This window comes from Phocoena sinus, chromosome 19 (genome assembly GCF_008692025.1).
Source record: "Phocoena sinus isolate mPhoSin1 chromosome 19, mPhoSin1.pri, whole genome shotgun sequence".
Lineage (NCBI taxonomy): Eukaryota > Metazoa > Chordata > Mammalia > Artiodactyla > Phocoenidae > Phocoena > Phocoena sinus.
In genome coordinates this window covers 39475339-39501788 of record NC_045781.1, presented here as the reverse complement: position 1 = coordinate 39501788, position 26450 = coordinate 39475339, and the positions used below count along the sequence as shown (strand labels likewise).

Sequence of the window (26450 nt, the reverse complement as noted above, 5' to 3'; positions counted from 1 at the left end):
AAATTAAACAAATGGGACCTAATTAAACTTAAAAGCTTTTGCACAGCAAAAGAAACCATCAACAAATGAAAAGACACCCTACAGGATGGGAGAAAATATTGGAAAATGATGATACCAACAAGGGATTAATGTCCAAAATACACTAACAGCTCATACTGCTCAATATTAAAAAAAATCCAGTCAAAAAATGGGCAGAAGACTTGAATAGACGTTTTTTCCAAAGAAGACATAGAGATGGCTAACAGGCACAAGAAAAGATGCTCAACATTACTAATTATTACAGAAATGCAAATCAAAACCACAATGAGGTATCACCTCACTCCTGTCAGAATGGCTGTCATCAAAAGGACCACAAATAACAAATGTTGGAGAGGATGTGGAGAAAAGGGAGCCCATGTACACTGTTGCTGGCAATGTAAGTTGGTGCAGTCACTATGGAACACGGTATGATGTTCCTTAAAAAACTGCAAATAGAACTACCATATAATCCAGCAGTTCCACTCCTGAGTATGTATCTGGAAAAAATGAAAACACTAATTCAAAAAGATTTATGCACCCAGTGTTCGTAGCAGCACTATAATAGCCAAGACATGGAAGCAACCCAAGGTGCCCATCAACAGACAGTTGGATTAAGAAGATGTGGTATATATACAATGGAATATTACTCTGCCATAAAAAGAATGAAATACTGCCATTTGTAACAATGTGGATGGACCTAGAGAACATTACGCTTAGTGAAATAAGTAAGACAGAGAAAGACAAATACTATATCATATCACTTATATGTAGAATCTAAAAAATAAATGAATGTATATGCAAAATAGACTCATAGAAAACAAACGTGGTTATCAAAGGAGAGAAGGAAGGGGAGAGGGACAAATTAGGGATATGGGATTAACAGATACAAACTACTATACATAAAATAGATGAGCAACAAGGATATACTGTATGATACAGGGAATTATACTTATTATCTGGTAATAACCTATAATGCAAAAATACTGAATCGCTATGCTGTACACCTGAAACTAATACAATATTGTAAATCAAGTATACTTAAAAAAATTCAGTTCCTCATTTGCACTAGCTACATTTCAAGGGCTCAATAGCTGCACATGGGTTGTGGCTATCATATTGGGCAGTGAAGATACAGAACATTTTCATTATTGCAGAAAGCTCTGTTGGACAGCACTCTACTAGAATGTTCACTATTCATTCATAGCCCCAAACTGAAGACTACTCAGATGTCCATTAAAGTAGAATGGATAAGTTATTTGTGGTATATTGACACAATGAAATACTATACGGTGATGAGAATAAGTGATCTACAATTATATACAATACTGTGGTTGAATCTCACCATGGAATGTTGATCAAAAGAAGCCAGAAACAAAAGAGAACATCCTGTATGATTCCAAACATATAAAGGTCAAAAACAGGCAAAACTAATATATGGTGACAGAAGTCAGGACAGTAGTTGACCTGGGCATGGGGTAGTGACTGGAAGAGCACATGGTAGATGTTCTGGGATGCAGCTTATGACGTGTTTCTTGACCTGAGTGTGCTTAGTTTGTGAAGATTCATTGAGTTGTACACTAACGATTTGTGCCCCTTCCTGTGTGTGTGTTTTATACAGTGGTGCGCTGGCAAACCAGCTTTCCAGGAAAAAAAAAAGAAAGAAAAATCCCTGATTTGTAGTGTTGGTTGCCAATTTCCATGGTGTAAATACTCCCATCATGATGGATTTCAGGCTGGCTACCAGTGATTAAACGGGCCATGAATCTCCTGAATATTTAAGTATTCACTCTTGTGAGCTGGTATCTCTACTAAACAAACAAAAAACCAACCCCAGAGAATCCCCAGAAAAGGAATTCCTCAGTTCAGTTCTCACTCCTAACTTTCACAGGTCCTCCTGGAGTCTTGGGGACCAGAGGGGAAGGACTGAGTAGGCAGGAGGGAAAGGGTTTGCTAGTCTGACTGTCCACTGCCCCCATGTTAGACTGAGGGGGGACTATGTTCTAACAACCCTTGTCCTTTTAAAGACTGGCTTGGTAAGCCAGTCTTTGTATTACCATGCCCTCAGTATGATTGGCTTAGGGGTGGACATGTGACTAAATTCTGGCCAATAAGACATGGGGGTGGTGTGCTGGGGGACTTCTGGGAAAAGTTGCATCACTGCCTGGGTTGATGGGGCCATCTTTTTTTTTTTTTTAATATTTATTTATTTGGCTGTGCTGGGTCTTAGTTGCGGCAGACAGGATCTTTGTTGCTGCATGCGGGATCTTCAGTTGTGGTATGTGAACTCTTAGTTGCTGCATGTGGGATCTAGTTCCCTGACCAGGGATTGAACCCAGATTCCCTGCATTGGGAGCGCGGAGTTTTAGCCACTGGACCACCAGGGAAGTCCCTGACGGGGATCATCTTGCAATGCAGAAAATGTTGGTGCAAGAAGATGGAAAGAACCTGGGTCCTTAATGATGTCCATCCTTGACCACTGAAATTGAGAACCCTAAAGCTGTTCCATCTCAGGACTTCCCTCCCTATGCGGAAATAATAAATGTCTTTATTGTTAAAAAAAAAAGACGTGGCTTTTGTCACAGTTTCGCTTTCAAAAGAGGGCTGCTCTTTTTCTGCATCTTCACTGAGAAGAGGGGAGCAGGCTCCATGTGGAAGGAGCACTTTATGTGGAGTCAGGCTGGGAGCATCAGAGTTTCAGCCACAAACACGCTGGGTGACCTGGTCCAGTCCCCAATCTGCATCTCAGTTTCTCCACCTCTGGTGTGAGGCAGTTGGGGTAGAGTCCCAGGGTAAGTCCTAAAGGGTCAGCAAAGGACCTCTTACATCCAGTCTACAAGGTAGGGAGAACACATTTTCTTGCATTGTCCCGTTGTGTGCCTGTGATGGGATCTGGTGAACGGCTGGCATCTGGCTGGCCCCTGATTAGAGCCTGTCAGATGAAGGTGGCCAAGCATGCCATGCTGTGTTTCAACACCAGCCTGGGGCTGGCTGGGAAGGGAGAGGGAACACGTGATCTCCCCTTGGAACGGTCTTGGGAGGACCCTGCAGGGAAGACCGAGTGAGTTCTGCAGCTCTTGTTGTGGGATGCAAGAGCCAGAGGTGAAAGATAGAACAAACTCTTACTGAGTGTCTATGTGCTCACCAAACTCTCAGTCACCCTGGAAACTGGGTCTCATAATCCCATTTCATAGCTGAATAAACGGAGGCTTGGATGATATAAATACATTTGCTCCAATGGTTTTTTGAACCTGCGTCTTTCAGCTCTTGCTGTTTTTACTGTATTAGACTACATCCCCAGCTTTAGCCACATTCCTAGGGGAGACAAACATCATGCAGTGGCTGAAGGCCCTGGCGGATGGGCAGGGGAAAGCTCTGGAGTGACTCTCTCTCAAGCAAGGCCAGGAGGTCACCTATGGACACGTAGGCTAGGTGGGGTCAGGTGGGAAGAGGGAGCAGCCCTTAGAAGCTGATGGTTTGGGGGCTAATGGAGGATACGGTTCTTAAATGCAGAGAGAAGCAAATAGAAGGAACTCTAGGAGGTGAAAATGTATCAAGCTCTCAGAGGGACTAGTGTGGCCAGTGCCCTGGGCTTGGGCCTGGAAGCCCTGCTTTTGAAACCTGTCTCCTCCGTCGGTAGCCCCTGGGTCCATGGGGCATGTGACTTCTCTCTTGGGGCCTCTCTCTCCTGTCTGGGAAGTGTGCAGGCCTGCACACTTCTGTGGTGGAAGACCAGCCTTTCCTAATCACCCTGGGCACAGTTCCAGGTGCAGGAGGGGTAGCCAATCTAGGGTAGCCCTTGGCAGAGAAATGGCAGTGTCCTTACACATCGCTGTTTGCAGGTCAGTCCTCTCCAGTGTACTTGACTTTGGGGTGCTGTGGGTGACAGCTCTGGGGGTCGTGCTTTCCTTGGCAAGATTTCTAGATACAGAAACCAACCCAAGACTCAGTCTCTAGATCCTTCCCTTTTCCATGCTCCCAGGGTTGTGGCAGAATGGGCCGGAGGGGGACAAGAGGGGGGCAGAGAGGCCAGTTAGGAGGCTAGGACAGTGGTACAGGTGATGACGATGGTCCTGGGGCTTAGAGGTGGAGGTGGCAAGATGGGGTCAGATTTGAAAGTGAAACTGTTAGGATTTTCAGATTAATTGGTTTGGGGGTAGATGAGAAGGAGAGCAGTAAAAACTGAGAAAGTTTGGGGCTTGAGCACATGGAAGGACTGAGCTGCCATTTCCTGAGATGGGGAAGATGACGGGCAGCTTGGGTGGGGTCTTTGAGTCAAGATGTAAGGTTTTGACATGTTCTATCTGAGATAAGCTGTAGACACCCGAGTGGACATCCGAGTGGAGATATGGGGTGGACAGTTGGATATCTGAGTCTGGAGTTCAGGGAGAGTCTGGAGCTGGAGATGTAAATTTGGGGACCGTCAGTGTATGGAAGCTGCTCAGTACCATGAGGTGGATGAGGTCACCCAGGGAGCCCACTGCCAGGGGACGGGGAAGTGCAGAAACTCTGCCAGCAAAGAGTGCTCTGCAAAAGCTGGGGCTACTGCTACTGTTATTAGTACTACATGAAGCACTCAAGCTGAGGTTGACGCCCGCTTGCCAAGGACTCTAATATAAAACGATCGTGCCTTTAAAACAGATTAGCTGTCAGATGCTGAGCTCAACCAGAGAACTCTGAGGAGGGGCAGCCAGGATGTTTATGGGGTTGCAGAATGGACTCTCCACTCAAGGGGTGGGGGTGAAGGAGCGGACTTGACGCTACCCTTTTTGTCCAGCTGCAGATTATCCAAAATTGAGCCCTGGAAAGACTCAGCTGGGGTGTATCCCTGACCCCCACCATTTTCCAGCTGTGTCACCTAGACTAGCTTCTTCACGTCCTTGAGCTTCAGTTTCCTCAGGCCTGAAATGGCCACACTGACCCCTCCTGTGCAGAGTCGCTTCTAGGAAGCAAGAAGGCCACATAAAGAAATGATCGTAAGGCCTTGTAAGCCCTTTACCTGTGGTACTTCATTGATCCTCAGAGCAGCCCTCTTGAGGTGGACAGTCCTTTCAACTTCCAGTTTACAGATGAGGAAACTGAGGCTCAGAGAGACATGGCCAGCCGAAGTCACTCCTTCTATTCCCTTGCCCATTCTAAAATCAGACCTCAGCAAGGAATGGACAAAGGTTTCATCTCACAGGCTAATGATTATTGGGTAGTGCCTGCATGTGTTCAGAGGGAGTCTGAGGTTGCATTCGGGCTCAGTGGGAAAGAGCACTGCAGTTGATTAGCAATGTCTGCTCTGGGCAGAGAAGTGGTAAATTGCAGTGTGCGCCCCATCATTTGCCCTCCTAGCTTTCAAGTCCTTCCTTCTGTTGACAGCGAAGTCTCTGCAGAGGTAACAGTTACAATGAGCAGAGCAGAAAACAGGAGTGTCCGGTCCAAACCCCGGATTCATCTCCAAAGTCCCCATCTCTCCTCATTTCCCGCATTCTGTTACCAAAGACTTGGGTCATATTAAGCTGTGTAGAGAGAGGGTGGTCAAAAGACAAGACTTGCAAGTTTCTTGAGCATCTTCTCAGTGCCTGGCACCAAGCTAGATGCTCCTTGTGGTACACCACATCTGGGCATCAAACCAAAAGGCTATTATGACTATTTCCATTTTACAGATGAGCAAATTGAGGTTTCTAGACATTAAGTAGCTTGCTCCAGATCACACAGCTGTTAGTGTCAGTGCCATGTTGCACTCGAACTCAGGCACTGTCTATCACATCACACCAACGCTGAGGGAGAGTCAAGCCCATCCAGAGACTTTTGCAGGCTGCGATTCCTTCCAGCCCTGTGGGCAGCCTGTGAGCTTAGCAGAGACAAGCCCCACCTGATTTCTCTGTGGCTCTCTTTCCTGCTTGGCTACAGGCTCAGTCTCCCCTGCGGCCCCGAAGCCCCTCCTCCCCCAGAGCCGTCTGTTGAGGCCACCTCCACCTCACAGGGAGCTCTGTGGAGCTGCCATGTGCTGGTGGCGAAGAAGAGGTTGTGAAGCATCTGTTCTTGGAGCCTGGGTCCTGGGGGGATCCTGGGCTGCCCTGCCCAGCTGGGGCCAGATGGAGGAGGCTCCCACGCCTCCAGCCTCTCTGAGGCGCCAGGCTGGTCCTCCTCACTCAGTGCTTACGGCTGGAAATGGCTCACAGGCCTGCACTTGCAGGGAGACGACCAGACTTCCCTCCTGCAGCCTTGTGGCCAGAACCCTCAGGGCTTCCCCTCCCCTGTTCTTGCCGCCTCTCCCTGCTTTAGTCTTTTCATCAGCTTGACTGGGCGGAGGGGCATGGAGTTCTGCTGGGGCTGTCTCTGCGAGGCGCCGAGATGAGCTGAGATGCTCGGAAGGTAAGATGGGGCCGGGGATGTGGTAGGGCCTGGGAGGAGTGGGCCCAGCCTGGTCTGCTTCATGGCTGCCCAGCTCCTGAGAGGCCAGTGGATGGTCCCACTTCACCCAGTGTCTGAATCTGTGGGTACTGGGCAGACGCCTGCCCATCGCCCTACTCCTCCCTGCCCTGGATCCACGTTCCCTGCTGACTCTCCCTGACCTCGTGAACTCTCACTCCTAGGAGATGGGTCTTGCTTGGGAAACTCTAGGGCTTGTTTTTCCTTCTGGGGACTTTCCCTTTTGCCCTTCTCGATCGGCAGGGTGTAGGGGCGTGGAAACCGAAACGGGAACAAGCTGTGATTCCTGTCCTAAGTGTTCCAGGTTTTAATGGTCTTTGGCATCTTTGCATGCACTGAGCAAGATGATTTTGTGAGCTAAGAAGGTTCAAGGATTCCCTGGTCGGTGTCTAAATTCACAGAGCGGGAAAGGAGGTGCTAAAAGAAGAGGGTGTGTGTCCACGGCAGGGCCCTCTTTGGACTTCCGGCTGCATCCCTCGTTGCTCCGGGTCGGGTGTATGTGGATGTCTGGGGCCCTTGTGGTTCTGCATCCCTTCCAGAGCCTGCGTGAAGGCCTCTGGTCTGCGAGCCCAGGAGGCCGCCCATAAGACATCTGCTTCGCCTCGATTTGCTCACTTGTCTGGTTTGTTCCGTAAACATCTAGGGAGGCAGCAATTTCCAGGTTGGCTCTGAGGAGGGGCCCGGATGGGGGGGAGTCAGAAGGGAGATCTGTTGACCCAGTTTGGAAACCCCGGGGTCTCCTTGGGCAGTTGGCAATGATGGGTGTGTTGGAGGGGAATTGACGGTCACTCCCAGGTTTCTGGCCTGAAGAACTGAGTGGTGGTGATGGTAGTATCCTAAACCAAGACGGCAAAATCAAGCAAGCCAGCGTGGAGGGGAAGACAAGGAGCTCAGTCTGGGACAGGCTGTGTTTGAGCAGTGGAGACGGGGGCTGCCCAGGGGAGCCAGGCAGCAGAAGGCAGAAGGAATCAGAAGCTCAGGCAGAACTGGGCTGGGAGAGAGCCGGGAAGCTGCCGGCCTGGATGCTGCAGTTGAGAGCAGAGTGAGGATGAAATGGTCTGAAGTGTTTGGGGTGAGAAGGCCAGCAGGATTGGAGTCTTGGGGGACCCAGCATCCCAGGGCAGGTGCGGGAAGAATCCACCCACCTCCAGCACCAAAGGAGACCAGGAATGGATGGTCAGAGCCCAGGGAGCCAGAGGGGCTGGAGGAGGACCTGAGGGCTCAGAGTCAGGAACTCCTCGGTGGAGGAGTTACCTAGAAGACTGATGTGACCAACAGCGTCAGATGCAGCTGAGAACTCTGGGATGGACTTAGTGACACAGATGCCGATGTGGTGTTGGTGTGGGGTTGGAGGAGCCAGACTGAAGCAGACTAAGGGTGCTGAAAGGGGTGCTGTGAGCACTTCTTAAACAAGTGCAGAGAAAAGGTAAAGAGTCTGAGGAGAAGAATCCGGCAGAGAAGGGGAGAGATGATGGAGGAAGGGGTGGGCCTGGACAACCCCATGGGACCCAACCTGCCGTTGCCTGGGACACCCTTCTCCAATTGAAATCTGAATAGACCCCAACCTGTAGATGTTAGCAGAGCTGCTCTGGCTGAAGCAGTGGGTGGTGGGGCTCCTGGGTTCTGCCTGCCTGGGCTCCCCTCACCCTCCACGGAGCCTCACAGTTGCCCTGAGCTCCTGGAACCCACTGGCCTCAGTCCCCTTCATTTTAGAGATGAGGACGGGCTGGCCAAAGCCACAGAGAGAATCTGGTGGCAGAGTCAGGCGCTTCAGCTTCTCCCCCTCCAGCACCTCATCCAGTGTCTGACTGTGCATTTATTTATTCAACAAACGTTGAGTGCCTACTGCATGCTAGGCGCTGGGCCTGTCGCTGTGGGGCGGGGCGGTGAGGGGAGAGGGGAATTCAGAGACATGCAGGAACTGCTTCTGACCAGCCCAGAATACCCCTGACCATACCCTGGAGTCCCCAGGAGCTGGATGCACAAAGCCCTGTCCTGGGGTGTCAGCCCCTATTAGTGCAGATGGGCGGGGCTCCGAAGGGCCTGGCTTGAGCCCAGAAGGTTCTGGAAAGCCCTCTGCACTCAGCAGCCCCAGCCTTCTCCACTGCCGGCTGCTCCCAGGAGTGAGGGCACAGCCACCCTGACGCTCTGTGGGGCAGGTGTCCCTGGGCTCCGACCTGCTCCCCCTGTGGCAGCCTTCCCACCTGGCCTTGCGCTGGGGCTTTGCCACCTGATTATGCCACAACAGCAGCCGTGGTGACAACAGTAACAGTAACTCATTGAGCTTGTCCTACCTGTCAGAAAGCTTATCACTCTTGACCTATGCCCTCCTCGGTACCCACGCAGCCAGCAGCCAGGCTGGGCTCCCCCGCCCCCTGAACACCACTGTACAGTGAACCCATTGCCACCTTGCCCCCCCCCCGGCCCACCTGGGGATGATCGCTCCCAGATGGGCGGGCCAGCTCTCCCCACCCCGGCTACAGCAGCCCTTTGATGTTCAAACAATTGACAGTTGGGATTTCGACTATATGCAAGAGAGGCCCCCAACCCCACGATTCGGGACACATAACCAATGGCGCAAATTTGAACAGACACTGGTGAGCAGGCCGAAGGAAGATGACAAGTAGAGGGAGGCTAAGGTGGGGGCCCTGAACTCACAGACTCACAGTCCCGCCTCACCACGCAGAAGGGATGAGGAGGTTCCGCACGTCCTCCCAAACTGCAGCCAATGATGGTGGCTTGAGGGGTTCAGGGGACATCACGGGAGGAAGCAGGTGGCTGCCCGGGGGAGGGGTGAAGGCGACTCCGGGGTGAGGGTGGCAGCATGCGTCGGTGAGGGTGGGGCTGATGACAACAAGGGCAGTGAGCCCTAGGGGCTGTGACCTGGAGCCCCGGGGTACACCTGGTTGTGTCCGTCGTCTAGATGCGTGGGCATCAGGGAGCCATGAGAAGAATGTTATGGGCAAAATCATCTATGGCTTCATTAGATGGAAATGAATTAGTAAATGAGGGGCTGCATGGTGGGGCTACTCCAGGAAGGGTTTTCTAGGACACTGAACTCCAAGGAGTGTGTTCTGTGGAGCACCCATGCCATGAGACATTCCTTGTGGTCAACTAGATTTGGGAAGATCACTGGGCTTTCTCTTTCCTATGGAGCAGCACCATATTAAAGGCTCTGAAAAGTCCAGCAAAATCTACTTGACTTGTCACTCACCGTTTCCCACACTCACTTGACCGTGGAATTAAAAAAATAGTAACCCCATTAATATCCCTTGGAGGAACCCTGAACCACACTTTGGGAAGTGCTCATACAGAGGGATTCGCAAAGTGAGATGTCTCTTGCAGATGTCAGGAGTCTTCTGTGTTGCCCTCCCCCCATCCGTCATATCACATCACACCCTGATCAGACCCCTGGAGCTCTCTGGCCAAACATCCTAGAGACATTTTCTGCAGTCCTGACTCTGCCCTCACCTGGCCCTGGTTCATGGGAAGATGTGGGGAGGAGACTTACAGGGGCAGGGGCGTTTGAAGGACATGTAATCCTTGGAGCAGAACAGCGGAGCCAGCCTGCCCACGTGCACAGCTCTGACTTCTCGCAGGGAAGGACCCTCCGCTCACCTGCAGAGACACAAACAGGCAGGTGATGGGGGCGTCCATACAGCACCTACTGACCCTGCAGGGCGCTCGTGTACCCTGGGCTGTCAACCTCTGGGGAGAGGATGGTGACTTTGAGAGCATGGGCCTAGTCTGAGTGAGGGCCTGGAGGGCTCTGGGCTGCAGCACATATGGGGGTTCTGGGCAGGGGTGGCACAAATGTGTGCTAGGTTCTCAGTAGTCAGTGGAAGGGGGGAATCTCTCTCCTGGGTGGACCCTTGAGAATCTTATAACTGTCAGGGCTGGAAAGACCCTTAAAGATCAGTTCAATGTCCTCATTTCACAGAAGGGGAAACTGAGAACTGGAGAGGGTGAGGGACTAGTTTAAGGTCCCACAGCTGGCTTTGGAAGGGAATTCATAGATGCCTAGCTCAAACCTTATCATCATCATCATCACCACAACAGTTTTAAGAGGAAGATGCTCTGCTCTTTTCATTCTCATTTTATAAATAAGGCAGTTGAGGCTCAGAGAGGTTATGAAGCTTTCCAGGGTCATACAGCTTCTAATTACAGGCTGGGACTAGAACCCAGGTCTGTTTGACTCCAAAGCCCACACTGTCAGCCAGCACACTCCCTTAAAAGGCACCTAATATATTAAATTACCAATTCAGAAATAAGGACCTAGAGAATGAAACTGTCTCTTCCCCAATTCCCCCTGTACCCCCAAGTGAACACCCAGGTGTCAGGATGTCTGTGCAGCAAAGGACTGCCAGGTCACTCTAACACCCATTTGCAATGGAGGAGACATTTTCAGAAAGTAATCCGTCTTCCCATGCTGCTGGAGATCTGAACTGATTCAGTCTCTCCTGGTATGTCCCCAGGTGACAGGAGGCTATGGGAATATTAGGGAGTTACAGTTCTTATTTCTAGGGAGTGCGGTCACTTCACTTGCAGAAACCAAACTGCACCTTTGGATGGATGTGGAGCCGAGCAGGTACTTGCAGGGGAAGCTGTCAGTCACAAGCCAATGGGAGAAGAGCCTGGCCCCTCTAGGTCCCAGGGGACATTCGGCTTCCCTGATCCTGGGGATGATATCATTGTGGACAGAACTTTTCTGTAAGAGGCGGGTCCAGAGGTCCCACCCTTTTCTCTTCCAGGGATCCCTTTTATCATATTTTTTTTTTCTCCAAATGGGTCCCCTGTTTTGACGGGGCCAATTGGCCAAACTACACTAATAACTGATTATTCTATTTAACAAACAAATCAAACACCTATCTTTGGAGAGCCTGAGCTCAGAAGTCCGATTCCTGAGTGCTAGTATCAACTCTGCCACTTCCTGGCAGTGTGACTTTGGACAAAGCACTTCACCTCTCTGAGGTGCAGTGTTTTCCTGGGGAAAGCAGGGTAAGGACACTTGACCTGCCGTGAGGACGGGGGTTATGTACGGAAAGCCCATGGCAGGAGGTGTGTGGGTGCAAAACGTTCATTCTGCTGCCTGAGGGGCCGTGACTGCTGCTGACCTGGGAATCCCTCTTCAGGTGGCGTCTTCCAGCTCAGCCTGTCCTGGTGTGAACCCCAGGCTGGCCTGACACCCACTCCCAGTCCCCATAGAAACCCAGTTGAGAGTTCCGATGGGGGAAGTGAAGGTAGGATGTGATCTCCCCAGGCCTGGTAGAACCAGCGTGGCAGGCTGCTTGGGGAACTGTGATTTCACACCAGAAAACTCACAGAGCATCTCAGGGCCTGGGATCTGTGCTTTCTAAAAATACATGTGTGTACGTGTGTCTGTGTCTGTGTTCATTTCTGCGGGTGTGCTGGTGTGCACTGTGGCCGCGTGTGAGTCTGGAGGAGGATGTAAGTCAGGTCATCTCTTGTGCTTCTTCCAGAGAGGTCTTTCTTAAAGGCAAAATGGATTATGTCACTTGATGAAAAGTCTTCCACAGCCTCCCGTGCCCTCAGGAAAATGTCCTGGCTTCCACGCCAACCTCCACAGTTCCAGGGCTGTTTCCCTCTCTAGTGACTTGGCATAGTGTTAGTGCTTAGTAAATGCACGCTGAATGTACACTTACTGTAAGGCTATCCTGGTGGCACCTGATGCCATGGAGGGTGCTGACCAGCTCCAACACTTCAAGCAGTTGTCCCCAAGGTCCTGCTTCTCCTAGAGGCCCCCTGTACCCCCTCTTTCCTCCCACTGGGCCTTGTGACACTGAGATGAAGGCTGGGGTTTTGTAGGGTGTGGGGAGGTGAGAGATGACCTCCCAGGGCAGGGGGCACCAAAAAGCCTTGCGTTACGTATCGTTTTCCATGGTCAGTTTGGGTGTTTGGTGGACAGCGTGTTAGGTTCCCAGGTGGCCAGGAGGCTGGCAGGGGGCCGGCAGGTTTGGCCATGGGTCAGGTAGACATTTCCGTATGTGGAGATGTTCTGGGCATGCCGGCTTTCAGGGTGGCTCATGTTCACCAAACACCTGCGTGTGCCAGTTAAGATCACTGAAATTACTGCAACAGGTGCCCCGAAGTAGGTAACAGTTTCATTTTGCAAATGAGAAAACTCATAGGCTCCGTGACATGATAACCCACCGGAAGTCACCCAGAGAGAAGAGGTGGAGGAGGAGCAATGCAGGGACGGAATCTGTCACCGCCCCCCCCCCACAGTGCCCCTTGGTTACTGCAGGGCCACCCCACAGAGATCTGACACCAGGTCACGTCTCCCCCCCCACGCCCGCCTCACTCAGCACCCAGCATCTGAGGCGAGGCGTGTCCCTGCCTGTGACTCATCTCCGACTGGATTGTCTGGCTGGAAACTGGAGGGCGGGCCGGCGGGCTGCGGTATTCCAGGTTCTGAAGTGGCTGAATGGTGGGCGGCGAGTCCACGTCACTCCCACTTTGCTTCACGTCCCTGCTCCCGGAATACCTCCTTTCTGTAGCCACTGCGACACTCTGATCTCGATCAGTGAGCCTGTGGTTAGTGGACTGGCGCCGTATCCCTGGCGGAGGCGGCCAGGTAACAGCGGGGACAGGACGGTCAGCGCATGCGCGGCAGAGGCACCCAGACTGGAGGGTTGAGCTTCACCGGGGTCCACGGCAGACGGGGCAGGGCCGCGCAGGGGCTGGCCTCCGGGATGGGCCACGGTCTATGCAGCGCCTGCTCAGCCCATTGGATCTCAAAACAAATCCCCATTTTACAGTTGACACAGAAAGGAGTCTCAGAAATGAGGGAGGCGGGTCTTTAGTCTGGGACCCAGCTGATGGTTTCCCTAATGGAGAAAAACATTCCTTGGCAAGTGCGGGTAGATGTCATTACAGGCATACCTCGGAGATATTGCGGTTTGGTGGGAGGCTCCGGACCACCGCAATACAGCGAGTCACACGATTTTTTTGGTGTCCCAGTGCATATCAAAGTTAGGTTCACCCTATACTATAGTCTGTTAGGTTTGCAGTAGACATTTTTTCAAAAAAACAATGTACATACCTTAATTTAAAAATACTTTATTGGGACTTCCCTGCCGGCCCAGGTAAGACTCCCTGTTCCCAATGCAGGGGGCTCGAGTTTGAACCCTGGTCTGGGAACTAAGATCCCGTATGCCACGTGGCGTGGCCAAAAAAAAAAAAAGAAAAAAAACCTTTATTGCTAAAAAAACGCTAACCATCATCTGAGCCTTCAGTGAGTGGTAATCTTTTTGTGACAGTAACATCAAAAATCACTGGTCACCAAAAAAAAAAAAAAAAAAAGGGCTTCCCTGGTGGTGCAGTGGTTGAGAGTACGCCTGCCAATGCTAGGGGAAGCAGGTTCATGCCCCGGTCAGGGAAGGTCCCACATACCGCAGAGCAGCTGGGCCCGTGAGCCATGGCCGCTAAGCCTGCGCGTCCGGAGCCTGTGCTCCACAACGGGAGAGGCCACAACAGTGAGAGGCCCGCGTACAGCAAAAAAAAAAAAAAAATCACTGGTCACAGATCACCACAGCAAATACAACAGCAATGAAAAAGTTTGAAATGTGAGAATCACCAAAATGTGACATAAGGGACATGAAGTGGGCAAATACAGTTGGAAAAGTGGCATGGATAAGACTTGCTTGACGCAAGGTTGCTCCAAAACTTCAGTTGGTAAAAACAAGCAGTATCTATGAAGAGCAATAAAACGAGGTATGCCTGTAAACGTTTGTCATGTGATTAAATGAAGAAGCAAATGAAAAAGAGTGAGAGGACGGTGGCAGAGAGGCTGGCAGAGGACACGGAGGTTTGCAAACAAGTAACTTGGTCCTGATGTTAGAAAAGGGATCCAAGTGTGTGACAGCCTCTGCAGCAAGGAGGCCTTCTGTCCCCATGCAACATCTGGCCACATGTGTGCTACACTGGGTTGGTCAGGAAATGCATGGAGGTTACTGGGTCTTCAGGTTGCCTCGATTTACCTGGAGTAGTCCTCTACTGGATCAGCTGCCTTCCCCGCTGCCACCAAGGCCCAACTTCTAAGACTTGACATACTGACTAACTACATAAACCGGTTCATCTGCAAATCAGCAAATAGGTCCTGACCAAGGGTGTAGAGAAGCCTGATTCAGGGCCCGGAAAACACCAAAGAGGGCATAGAAAAGTATTATTACAGTGGTGAAACATGGGATGCGGACCCCAGTGTCCAATATAGAGAGGAGAGGCTGAGAAAATTTTGGCATATGCTTATAATGGAATATTGTATCGCCATGGAATCATGTTTTTAAAGAAATTTTAATAACATAAAAGACTTTCGGTATACTGTTAAGAGGGGGGAAAAACCCCACCAGGTAAGCAGGTTCTAGAACTCTGCCTACAATATGATCCTTATTTTGTAAGGAAAAAAAAAAAACAAAACTAGAAAAAGATGAAAAGGAAATAGACTAAAATATCCAGTCACGCACTCTCTGGGCAGTGGTGGGATTGAGGAGACTTTTTATGTTCTTTTATTTTTTAAGAATGATTTTCCAAATTTTCTTCAATGAACATGTATTACTTTTATCTGAAAAATCATTAAAATGAAGATTTAAAAACACCTTTTATGCTAACAAAATAAAGAATAATTAAATGAATAAATCAGTGATAGTTAACTCATTGGAAGTTTTAAAAGCTAATTTAATTGCCTTTGAACATGCCATGTTTTTTCTTGCCAAAATTTAAAAAAGTTAACTTGTCTTTGAACTTACTCATAAGGAGCTTTATTAACATGTTAGGAAAATAATCTCCACTGGTTTTAACCTTCATCACATTTTCCCTGGCGCTTGAGCAGGTCCTATTTGCCAGATTTTTGAGAGAACAGTTTCTGCCATGAACCTTAAGGTTTATCTTCAGGCAAACTAGACACTTGGCAATAATAATAACAATAATAGACCTTATGTTTGTAAAACACTTTATAATTTGCGAAGCATACGAAGTGCTGGTTATTCTAGTCTGGGGATATGAGAGTGAGCAAAATGGTTAAAAGTCCCTGCCTTTGGGGAGTTTACATTATATTGATGAGGGCAGACAATAAACAAATGAGTAAGATATATAAATGTTGAGGGTGATAAGTGCTATGGAGAAAAATGGAGAGAAGAGAGATAGGGAATAAATGCGGGGGGAGCTGCTCTTTTAAATCAGTCTGATACTGTTTGAATAGAAAAAAAATGAAGACGTCTCTAAAAATTCTATAGCCCGTGGGCAATTAACACATAAAGATACAATGATTGAAGATCTCCATTGAGGAAGCGTTCCATTAACTAATTACATATCATCTAAGATGCAATGTGCTAATTATCAATTTTACAAACTCATAAATTATGATGAGTCATAGTGATGTTTTAAGTTTTCTATACTTGGCAAAGTTAGTCCTTAACCTTTCTAAGCCTCAGTATTCTCATCTATAAAATAGGGGCAATTATAGTACTTAGATCAGAGGGCTGTCCTCAGACTCCAGAGAGAAAATACTTATGCTTGGGAATGCAGACATAGCAAGGCCATTGCGAGGGGTCCATTTGTCACTGCCACGTGTTTCCTGTATATTGTTTCTCCAGTCCTCACAACTATACTGGGAGATGTAGACTATTTGTTCCCCTTTTCAAGAGGAAATTGAGGCTCTGAAAGGTAAATCTCCTGCCCAGAATCACAAGCCATAAACCCAGGCAGTCCAGCTCCAAGAAGCTGTGCTCTCAGCCACAACTGTACTTTGTGCCAGGGGGATTCAGAAGCCCTCCTGGCTTCAGTTTCTCCCTTTAGGAGGCTGAGAGCTGGCTGCCACCTTCTCGTCCCTTACGCTGTGCTGTGAGCACTTCCAGGGCGAAGGCTTCAGGTAATAGGCGTCTGAGTGTGTCTAACTGATTATTCCCCAAGACTGAAGGAGGTGCCCGTATCCCCATCACGTTGCTGCCTGGCTGTACTCCACTCTGTGAACCAGGTGACACAAACCTCCTAAATTAGTTTCTGATTAACTCCTTTGGGAAGAAGAGGTGAGGATTATGGAAGATGCTGGGATGTGACACCCTGGTGGGTGAATGGGGGAGGGGTGGGAGTAGGCTACAGAGGAAGACGACGACAGAGGGGGTTTTTGTGTAGAAACAGCCCCCAGGAGGCAGCCCATTCTGCCTGTCTCACTAGGTCCCCACCAGGCAGCATGTGGACAGACCCCCCCATCCCCCCGTTCTCACAGCTGGGGCACAGGTGAGCAGGACTAACACGGGTGTCCACAAGCTGGACACTTGTTTTCTTCCCGACAATGCTCCTGGTTACCTACACACTCCATGCCACCCCAAGGATTCCAGCATCCTCTCCCAGGCCTTGGGCCTCATTGCTTCTGCTCTGGGTCTGAAGCCTCAGCTGCACAGACTGGGCAGATCTCTTCCTGGGGCCCTTCCAGCTCTGAACTTCTAACCTCTCAGTCAGCCACAGGCTTCATTTCCTCTCCAAGGGTTATCATGTCTGGTGCCTCGTGGCTCAGTCGCCTGGATGAACACACCACGGTCAGCGCAGGTTCAGGGTTGGGACCCCTCCGACTTCCCGCTGTCTCCTTGCCCTGGTGGCTGCTCCCCCTGCGGCTCTTCACTGCCTGTCTGAACTGTCACCACTGGAACACCCAAGCCACCTGACTGTCTACTGTCTGATTGCTCCGCAGGGAAAGCAGTCCTCCCCAGGCCCTGGTCCCCGGAGTGGAGGGAGGTGTGAATTCCCTCGCACAGAGTGTGAGCAGTGGACATCCGTCAAGGGCAGAGGAAAGAGCTGATCAGATACGGTCATTCCCAACCTGGATGGAGGCGAACACTGCTGGGAAGCAGAGCGCCCAGGGAGGAGGGAACAGCTGAGAAAGGGCAGGCCCTAAAGAGAGGGATTTGCACTGCAGTTAGATGTCAACAAGCCCTTGGGGGATTCAAAGGCCTTCTTGGAGGGGGGCTTGGGGGGGGTTGGGAGGGGGTTGTGTCGCCGCCACCTCAGGGCAACTCGCTCTGCCTCAGCATCCACTGGTGCTGCATGCTTCACAGAATGACACCTGTAGTCAACCTGAACTGAGTGATGGCTGAGTGCCAAGCACCATGCTAGGCCCCCTACAAGCACCACCTCACCTCCCAACCCACCTTCCCCATGTTTCAGATGGGGAAACTGAGGCTCAGAGAGGTTAAGTATCTTGCCTAACATCACGCGGCTAGGAAGTCTTCCAAGCCCACCCTCTGGTTCCAAAGCCCTTAAACACTCTGCTCACCACAGAATCCTACCTACTTGTCAGCAGAGGCAACTGAGGCACAGGGAGTGAAGCCACTTGTTCCAGTAGAGCAGTCAGGATGTTTGAGGAGAGTCAGGAGGGGCTTGCCCAAGGCAGGTGCCCGTGGACTGTGTGAATTAAGACCAAGGACCAAGCTCCTGGAGCCCCCGCCGCTCACACCTGTCACTGGTGCCTTCCCCTTCCCAGCCCGGGCCTGGCCATCTCCGCTGGCACGGCGCGTGGGATCAGGAGGGCAGCCCTGGGTCCTCCGCGCGCCAGCCTCAGGACTGTCGGGCCGATGGGGAGAGGGGGAGGGTCGTGCGAGTCTGCCGTGGGTCTGGTGGGCACTACCCAACTTCCGAGAGCGATTAGGGAGAGGCGGCTGTACCGCTTGGCGCTGCGCAGCCAGCCAGAGCAGCCGCCTCGGACTCAGCCTCGAGTCCCGCTTACCGCGCCAGGGAAAGTCGGCCCCGGAGCTGGAGAAGGTGCGGCGGGGACACCACCTCTCCCACCGATGGTGCTGAGACAGGCCAGCGTGGTAGGCATCGAAGCGGGGGCATGGCCCTGGTGGCCCGCCCGTCGGAGGGTCAAACTTCCCGGCTCGAGGGTCGGGGGTGGGTTCTAGCTTCAAACTCCACAAAGCCCAGAGCCCCTTTCCTCTCCTACCCCGACCAAAAGTGCGTCCTAGTTTACCCTTCTTGGGTGGGTTGTTCAGGGGTCCGCGAAACCGAGGGCGCGGGGTCGTGAAGACTGTTTTATGCTCCCTCCGTGGGGTGGATGTTTGTTTGGGACTCAAGTCGGGCAAGAACCGGGAGACCTCTCCGTTCCTGCGGCCCGATGGCATGGTCAGGGGCAGCCACGGCCCGCGCGAGTCCCGGTGGCCCGCCCGGGGGCGCGGGGGTCGGGGCCGGGGTCCGCGGGAGAGCGGGGATCCTGTTCGGAGCGCGCCGCGGATCCGCCGCGGACCGCGCTGAGCGACCCCGGGTGTGTGCTTGCGCCGGGGCCGCAGCAGAGCGCGGGGGAGGGGGCCGGGACCCCCTCCCCGCCCCTCCCCAGCGCCGCCCCCGGCCCCACGCCCCTTACTCGGCTTGGCTGCCTCGCTCCGCTCCGTGCGCCGCACTGCCGGCTCCAGCTTCGGCTCCAGCTCAGGTTCCCGCTCTGGCTCCGCTCCCGCTCCGGTTCCCGCTTGGATGCCGCTGCGCTCGGGCTTGGGCTCCGGCGTCGCGGGGGGCGCGCCGCTCCGCCTCGGCCTGCTCGGCGCGCAGGGGCGTGGCGGGGCGGGGCCCTGCCGAGCCCACTGGGGCCCGAGATCCCCGGCCGAGGCGGCGGTGGTGGCGGCGGCTTCCCGGCTTCCCGGCTTCCCGGCTTCCCGGCCCTGCCTCAGCCCCGCCCGGCCGCCCACGCCACGGCCGCCCGCTCCCGCCGCCCTGCGCCGCGGCTCCGGGGCCTCAGCAGCGCTGGGCCGCCGCCCGGGTCATTCCTGAGCTGGGGGGACGCGGCGGAGGGGGAGGGCCGAGCCGCGCCCCTCTGCGCACTGCCAGCCAGACACCCACACAGCGGCAGGAGGGGCGGCGCGGCGAGGAGGCCGAGAGATGCAGGGAGGCCGGCGTGCCAGCCAGACGTGTGAGGACAGACGGACAGGCGTGTGTAGAGAGTGACATACAGATAGGCGGGAGCAGAGGCGCAGACTCAGACATGTGCAGAGAAGGGCAGACAAACGATACGTGCAGGGCAGGACAGCCAGACAGGTTGTTCAGAGGCAAGCCGGGGCATCCGGGCAGGGGACCCCTGTCACGGCCACTGGGAGGGGCAGACGAGCCTGGCAGAGCCTCCTGCTCCCAGTTGCCGCGCGGTGAGTTCTAGGGTGTTCGGGGATGTCACCTAGGCCCGGCTGAAGCCTTCCTCTCCTGAGGGACCAGCTTGTCTATTTCCTTTACTCCTGGCCTGATCCTATGCCCTGTGTATCCCCCTATCCCCAAACCTTGGGCATAGAGCTTGACCCTGGCAGATGCATGCCTGCCTCAAGGGGTGCCTGGCTCAGGGAGGGGCTCCTGGCTTACGGACCTGCCCTGTCCCCACTCTCCTTTGGGGCCTTGGACAAGCCCAGCCCCATCCGCCAGACCTCCCTTTCTTTATTACACGAGAGCTCCGGTTTATTGCGCTCTTGCTAGTCCTGGTGCTTTCCACTTATTTGTGGAATCATTTATTTAATCTCCCCTACTTAACTGGGAGTCCCAGGAGGGAGACCCTTGGGGGCCTGCACAGAGCATGCACTCTGAATGAACTGATGAAATACTTTGTTGGTAATTCTCCTACCCCCATTTTGTCGGTGGCAGCTAATAAGTGGTTGTCAGAAATAAAGCACGAGGGTAAGGAGCTGCACATACTGATCATAAAACTTGGGGAAGGGGAGGAGCCATAGAGATGGCGTGGAAGAGAAGCCAGGCAGACAGTGGCACTGCAGGGAGGGTGGGAGCAGAGCAGGCTCTGGTGGAGAAAACAAACCTCACTCCAGCCCACCTCTGACAGTCACCATGTCTTGGGCTTCCCTGGGTGGAGGCAGAGAGACCTGCATGGTCTAGAGCCTTGGTGGGTAAGGGGTAAGGACACTTCCTAGCCCGCCTTTGGCAACTGTTCATTCTGGGCTCTGCCTCCTGCACTGCCTACCCCATCCCCCAGACTGAGGGGGGTGGAGGGACCCAGGCTGAGGGATTCCAGCTCCATCTGGGTCCATCGGGAGGCATGTGTGCTTTGTGGGGCATGGGGCCAGCATAAAGGGAAACATTTCTGAGTCCTAAGACATGGAACCTGAGGGGCCCTTTGTCCAACCCCATGCATTTATTTTATGGATGAAAAAATAAAGGACTGGAGAAAGCAGGGGCAGCCCAGGGCTAGACAGCTAGGATTGGAGGCTCTAGGACTCCCAGGCCAGGGCTGTGCCCCCCTGTGCAACCCTCCTAAAAGTGACCTTGACTTTCCTAAGCAGACACCTGCTGGTCTGTGCAGGATGGATATACTGGTTGTTGAGTGGTTTTACCTGTAGTCTGTCCCCTTTGGCAAGACTGTGTGTATGTGTATTTTGTGGTGCGGCCTTGTGGAAGGCTCTAGCTGATAAAGAGCTCATCCCCCTCTACCCTCTGTTTGAGCATCGCTGGGCTGGCAAATCTGGCTTGTTCTTCACACCGGAGCCCGGAATGGGAACTGGTTTCCACTGGGCATGGTGGTGTTGGGGTCTAGGTTTGGGGAGTTGGCTTATATTTATTTGCCTGTCTATACATCCATAAACAGGACACTGGAGAAACATAAAAAGGTGAAAAAAGAACAGAAAAGCTGGTCACTGTTAATGTTGTGGTTTCTTTTTCTTTCTTTTCAATCTCACATCTGTATGAGTGTCCCTAATGGAGTGAGCTTGCTAACTCTCTCCTCTTCTGTGTCACACTTCTCATGGCTTGCATGAGATGGCTGTACTGTGTTTTATTTAATCAATTCTCTACTGCTGGGCATTCAGTTTTGAGTTTTTCACACTTCTAGACAGCACCACAATGAACATCCTCATGGGTAAGTTTGTGCACGCCTGTGATTATTCTTGATTTCGGTGGGTATGTCCATATAGTTTTGAAGCTTTCTTCTGTATGGGGTCAGACTTGCAGGAGGGACATTTCCTGGGCACCAGGGAAGCACAGTGATATTTAGTGTCTGCTACACCAAAGGGCGGGGTAGGGAGGCTGGAGGGAGGAGCCTGGGAGAGGTTATGCAGTGCCATCTGAGGACAGTGAGGTGCCAGGCTGTGGGGACCTGCCCTAGAGTGTGCTCTGTAATACCCCTGTCACTCATAGGTATGGTCAACTTATCAAGTCTATTGTTGGGGGGAATCTTCTGATACTAAGGGTGGAGGAGGGAAGGAGGAAGGGCCATCAGCATGGTCTGGCCTCTGGGTGGGATATCTGTCCTGAAAACCCAGCACAGGGATATTCCCTGGCGGTCCAGTGATTGGACTCTTCGCTTCACTACCAAGGGTGCAGGTTCATTCCCTGGTTGGGAACTAAGATCCCGCAAACCGCGCGGCAATCAGACACATCCATCACACCCCTTCAGGAAGGTTACCTTGTACTAGTATATCCCTTATACAGAATTATGTCAAAAGCATCTTCCCAGCTTGAATTATGTACAGAGGGCCCGGCTCTCCAGATGCCATGGCTTTGGGGGTGGGGAGTACACCATGCTCTAAAAAGAGAACGAGGTGAGGGAGGAAAATCTAACTCCCACCGCTTTAAAAGATTTTTCCTCTTTCCTCTGAGTTTTGCTAATGGTCCCCTTGAACATGTTAAGGGGGATGAAGGAAGAGAAGAGGGCTTGGTTCTTGCTTGGTGGCAGGTGGGGTCAGGGACCAGAGCCCTCCCAAGGCCAACAAGCTCTGAGGTGGTGCTGAAGTAGAGAGAGGAAGCTGGGGGCAGGGAAGCACCTGTAAAACCTGAGGCAGCCCCTTCTGGACTTGCTGTCTGCTGAGAGCATGGAGGGTTTTGTGCTCTCATCCCACTTTACGGATGAGGAGACTGAGACCCGCCGAATTTAAGTGACTTTCCAGAGATTCACACCTGGTTAAGCCACTCTAGGTAAGATGATGAAACACTTTTAAAACAGGCAGAAAAGATTACCAGGTGTCCTTCGAATTGACTATTCGGTGTTACTCAGCATATGGTTGTCTGGTTTCTACAGGAGTTTGTAGCTTTCATGGTCTCTAAGCTGTTTTTAATTATTTTGGAAGTTGTAGAAGACTGTGATGGGAAATTGTTCTTGTCCATTAAGGTGCAAATACACTTTATCAGGTGAAGTCAATTGAGATCTTGTAGAGAGGGGGCTAAAAGCTATACTTGTGGCTGTGCTTCGGATTCTCCTTTAAATTGTGTATAACGTCTTATTTTTCCCTAAATAATTAATCCGTTAAATGAAATCTTTGACATGTGTTGTTTATTTTATATTTGTATAACATTCATGATTTTATCCTTTAAAAAATGTATCTTTTAACAGTAGTAAGCTGGGGACTGCATCCACATGGGTCTGTTTTACGTAAGACCTTAGCCTTTCATTGGAGGCATCAGGCCCAAGGCCCTCAGAAGAGACGGAAATGAGTGCAGGCTGGGTCAGTCCTAGAGGGCTTTCTGGAAGATGGAGAGGGTGGGGTTTGAGGGGTGGGAAGGATTTAGAGAGGGACACCTGAAGACAGAAGGCTTTCCAGGATGGAGGGCGGGGCCTGGGGTGGAGAAGGAGTATGGAGGCTGGTGAAGAGGCCTGTCTGGATGAAGGGTGGGCTCTGGGGTGCCAGGTGCCAGACGGAGGATGGAGGTGGGATTCCAGGTAGAGGAGACTGTACCTGATGCTGTAGGCAGCGGGGAGCCACCATAGGCTCTTGAGGGAGGAGGGGACTTAAAGAAATGGACCTGTTAAGAAGGCTGGTCTCGGGTTCCTAAACTCTTCTGGGCACTGAATAGGCCCCGAATACCCTTTCTCCCGGGTGGAGGGCTGGGGCAGGCTGCCCCTCGCTGTCTCCTGTTAGGAGGGAAGCCACCCTTCCAGGGCCCTTGAGAGAAGGCCCCAGGTAATGAGTGTGAAAGTCAGCCCCCTCCTCTCTTATCCGCCGAGGCCCATCTTGGGGAGCCTATTTCTGGGCCCTGCTTGAAGATTTGTACTCAGGGTAGAGCTCATTTCAGGGTCAGCTGGCTGCGGGGTGAGCAGGGTCTGCACGCACACCTTTCTGCTGCTGTTCCCAGCCAGTCATGACACGTCCTCCCAGTGACCATACCCTCTGTCAGCCACTCTACATGCATTATTCAATTCCGTCCTTACGGTATCCTGTGGAGGGGGACGATATTTTCTCCATTTTTTTTTAAATTGTGCAGGAAGGAGGTTTATGTAGGCCGAGTAACTTGTTCAAGTTCACATGGCTAATTAGGGGCAGAACCCAGATTTGCACCTAAGCCTGCTTGACCCCAAAACAAAGCCAAAATAGTCATGGTCTCTCCTTTGTGGGGCTTACTGCTTAGAGGAGGTGACAGACATTAACCACGGAGTGACAGAGATAAATGTCAAGTTGCCATGATGAGACGTGCCGCAAGTTTGAGAAGCATGTGAGTGAATGTTTCGGGAGGTCTGACCTCGTCAGGGTGTGGGACGAGGCGGGAGAAGTGGGCAGGGGACAGGACTGCTTTCGATCTTGAGAGCAGTGGAAGGCATAAGAATGTTTTAAACAATATTGGAGGAGTGGTGGTGGCATAATCAGACCTACGTTTGTTTTTTGGGTTTTTTTGGCTGCGTGACATGTGGGATCTTAGTTTGCCCACTGGAGATCGAACCTGCGCCCCCTGCATTGGAAGCACGGAATCCTAATTACTGGACCACCAGTGAAGTCCCCAGACCTGCGTCTTGAGAAGATTGCTTTATCGGTAGTGGGGAGTTATTTGGGGCAAGACAGAATGGAGGCAGGGAGGCTGAGAGGTGGTGAGCACACTAGCCCGGGAGGGAAGTGATGGTGGCCCTGGAGCTGGAGAGAGATGAACCGGTTAGAGGTAGATGTTGAAGGTAAAATCAGTAAGACGTGGTGATGTCTTGGGTATGGGCGTGGCGGGAGTGGATGGAATCAGGGATGATGCCTAGATTTCTGGTTGGTGCAGCGGGATGGACAGTGTTGCCGTTCACTGAGGAGCAGAACACTGGGAAGGAATCAAGTCTGGGGAAGAAGATTATGAGTGTGGTTTTATACATGTTGAATTTCGGGAGTCGCTGGCAGGCAGCAGAACTGCGAGAGGAGTCCAGGCTGCAAAGACAACCTAAGGACTGAACCGTAGGCTTAGACATGCAGGCATCGGAATTGACTGATCCATCCATTTATCCATCTATCTGTCCACTCATCTATCCTCCCATGAATTCACATATGCTTTCTCCCATCCTCCTGTCATCTCTCTATTTATCCACTCTTTCACCCATCTGTCCTCCCACTAAGTCACCTATCCCAACTCCTGTCTTCCAGTCCGCCATCCATCCATCCATTCATCCATCCATCCCCTTGAACATGTCTCGGTAGTGTTAAAGGGGGATGAAGAAAGACGTTCATGCTTGGTGGGGTGTGGGGACAGTGGCAGGGCCCTCCTAAGACCAGCGAGCTCAGAGGTGGTGCTGAAGTAGAGGGAAGAAGCTCAGCAGGTGGGGAAGCATCTGTAAAACCTGAAGCGGCACCTTCCGGAGCTGCTGTCGGCTGAGAGCTTGAAGGGTTTTGTGCTCTCATCCCACTTTGCAGATGAGGAGATTGAGGGCTTCTGAATTTAAGTGGCCTTTCAGAGATGCACACCTGGTTAAGCCATGCCAGGGAAGATGATGAGACACTTTAAAACAGGCAGAAAAGATTATCAGGTGCCCTTCTAATTATCTATTAGGTGTTACTTGGCACATGGATGTCTGTTTCTATAGGAGTTTGTAGCTTACATGGTCTCTAAGCTGTTTTATTATTTTGGCAGTTGTGGAAAACATTGTGATGGAAACTGTTCTTGTCCATTGAGATGCAAATGCATTTTATCAGATGAGGTCGATTGATATCTTGTTGGAGGTGAATGGGCTAAAAGCTGTACTTGTGGCTACATTTTGGCTTCTACTTCGGATTGTGTATAACATTCTATTGGCTCCCTCATTAGTTAATGAGTTAAATAAAATCATTGACATCCATCCATCCATCCATCCATCCATCCATTCGTCCATCCGTCCATCCGTCCATCCGTCCCTCCGTCCCTCCGTCCCTCCGTCCCTCCGTCCCTCCGTCTAACCTTGTTTTCATCTATCTACCTCCATATCCTGCCACACATCCACTTATTCTTCCTCCTATCCATTTACCATCCATTTATCCATACAAACTCCCATTTATTCGCCTATCTACTTATCTATTTACCCCATTTGCATGCATCCATTCACACATCCCAAACATACTTACTGATGCCTACTACAGGCCCAGCACTCTGCTGGGTACTGGTGAAAAAGATGATGTAGAAAACCAGGTCTCTGCTCTTAAGGAGCCCACAGTCTGTCAGGAAAGGCAGATGTGTAAACCAATGGTCACAGAACAATTTATTTTCTTTGCCAAACGTACACAGAGAAAGGACACTTAACCCAATCTGAGGAGGTTAGAAAAACCTGCTTTGAGGTTGTGCTCCTTGAATTGAGCTTCAAGTTTAATTAAAATTTCGCCAGATGGACAGGACTGGGTGATGTTCCAGGAGAGAGAATAGCTTGTGTGTACGATGGCTGTGTAGCTGTCGAGAGACCAAGGTGATTCCAGGGACCCAGGTAATTTGGAATATTGGGAGTTGAGTGTGAATGAGTGGTGTGTTATGAGAGAAGATTGGAATGAAGGTCTGGAGTGTTTTCCACAGCAGCAATTGATTCTCTAACTCTCCAGACATCAAGTGGGTGTCCAGCAACTCGATTCAATCCTGCAGCTCCCCAGTCAGCACAGATGCCACAGCTTAAGGGCGCAGCACCACAAGACTGCCCCCCACTTTAGGCATCAGTTGCAGAACTACCCTTTGATTATAAGTAGAAAGTTCCCATGATCCCCTCCTTGGGTTCAACAGTGTGCTAGAATGGCTTGCAGAACTCAGGGAAACACTTTACTTACGTTTACCAGTTTCTTACAAAAAATGCAACCCAGGAACAGCCAGAGGGGAGAGACGTACAGGGCAAAGTG

The 26450-nt window shown here is 51.6% G+C and overlaps 1 protein-coding gene across 1 annotated transcript in view; it reads right to left on the bottom strand.

The window, feature by feature from the left end:
• The window catches only part of BEAN1 (brain expressed associated with NEDD4 1), a 40897-nt gene extending 21917 nt beyond the window's left edge, over window positions 1-18980 (bottom strand). The window contains exons 1-2 of the mRNA XM_032612437.1: window positions 18806-18980; window positions 9947-10053 (exon numbers count right to left, since the gene is read on the bottom strand). Coding sequence (XP_032468328.1) covers window positions 9947-9971 — 25 coding nt within the window. The 5' untranslated portion in view covers window positions 9972-10053; window positions 18806-18980. The remainder of the gene's footprint in view (window positions 1-9946; window positions 10054-18805) is intronic.
• Window positions 18981-26450: the final 7470 nt, after the last annotated feature.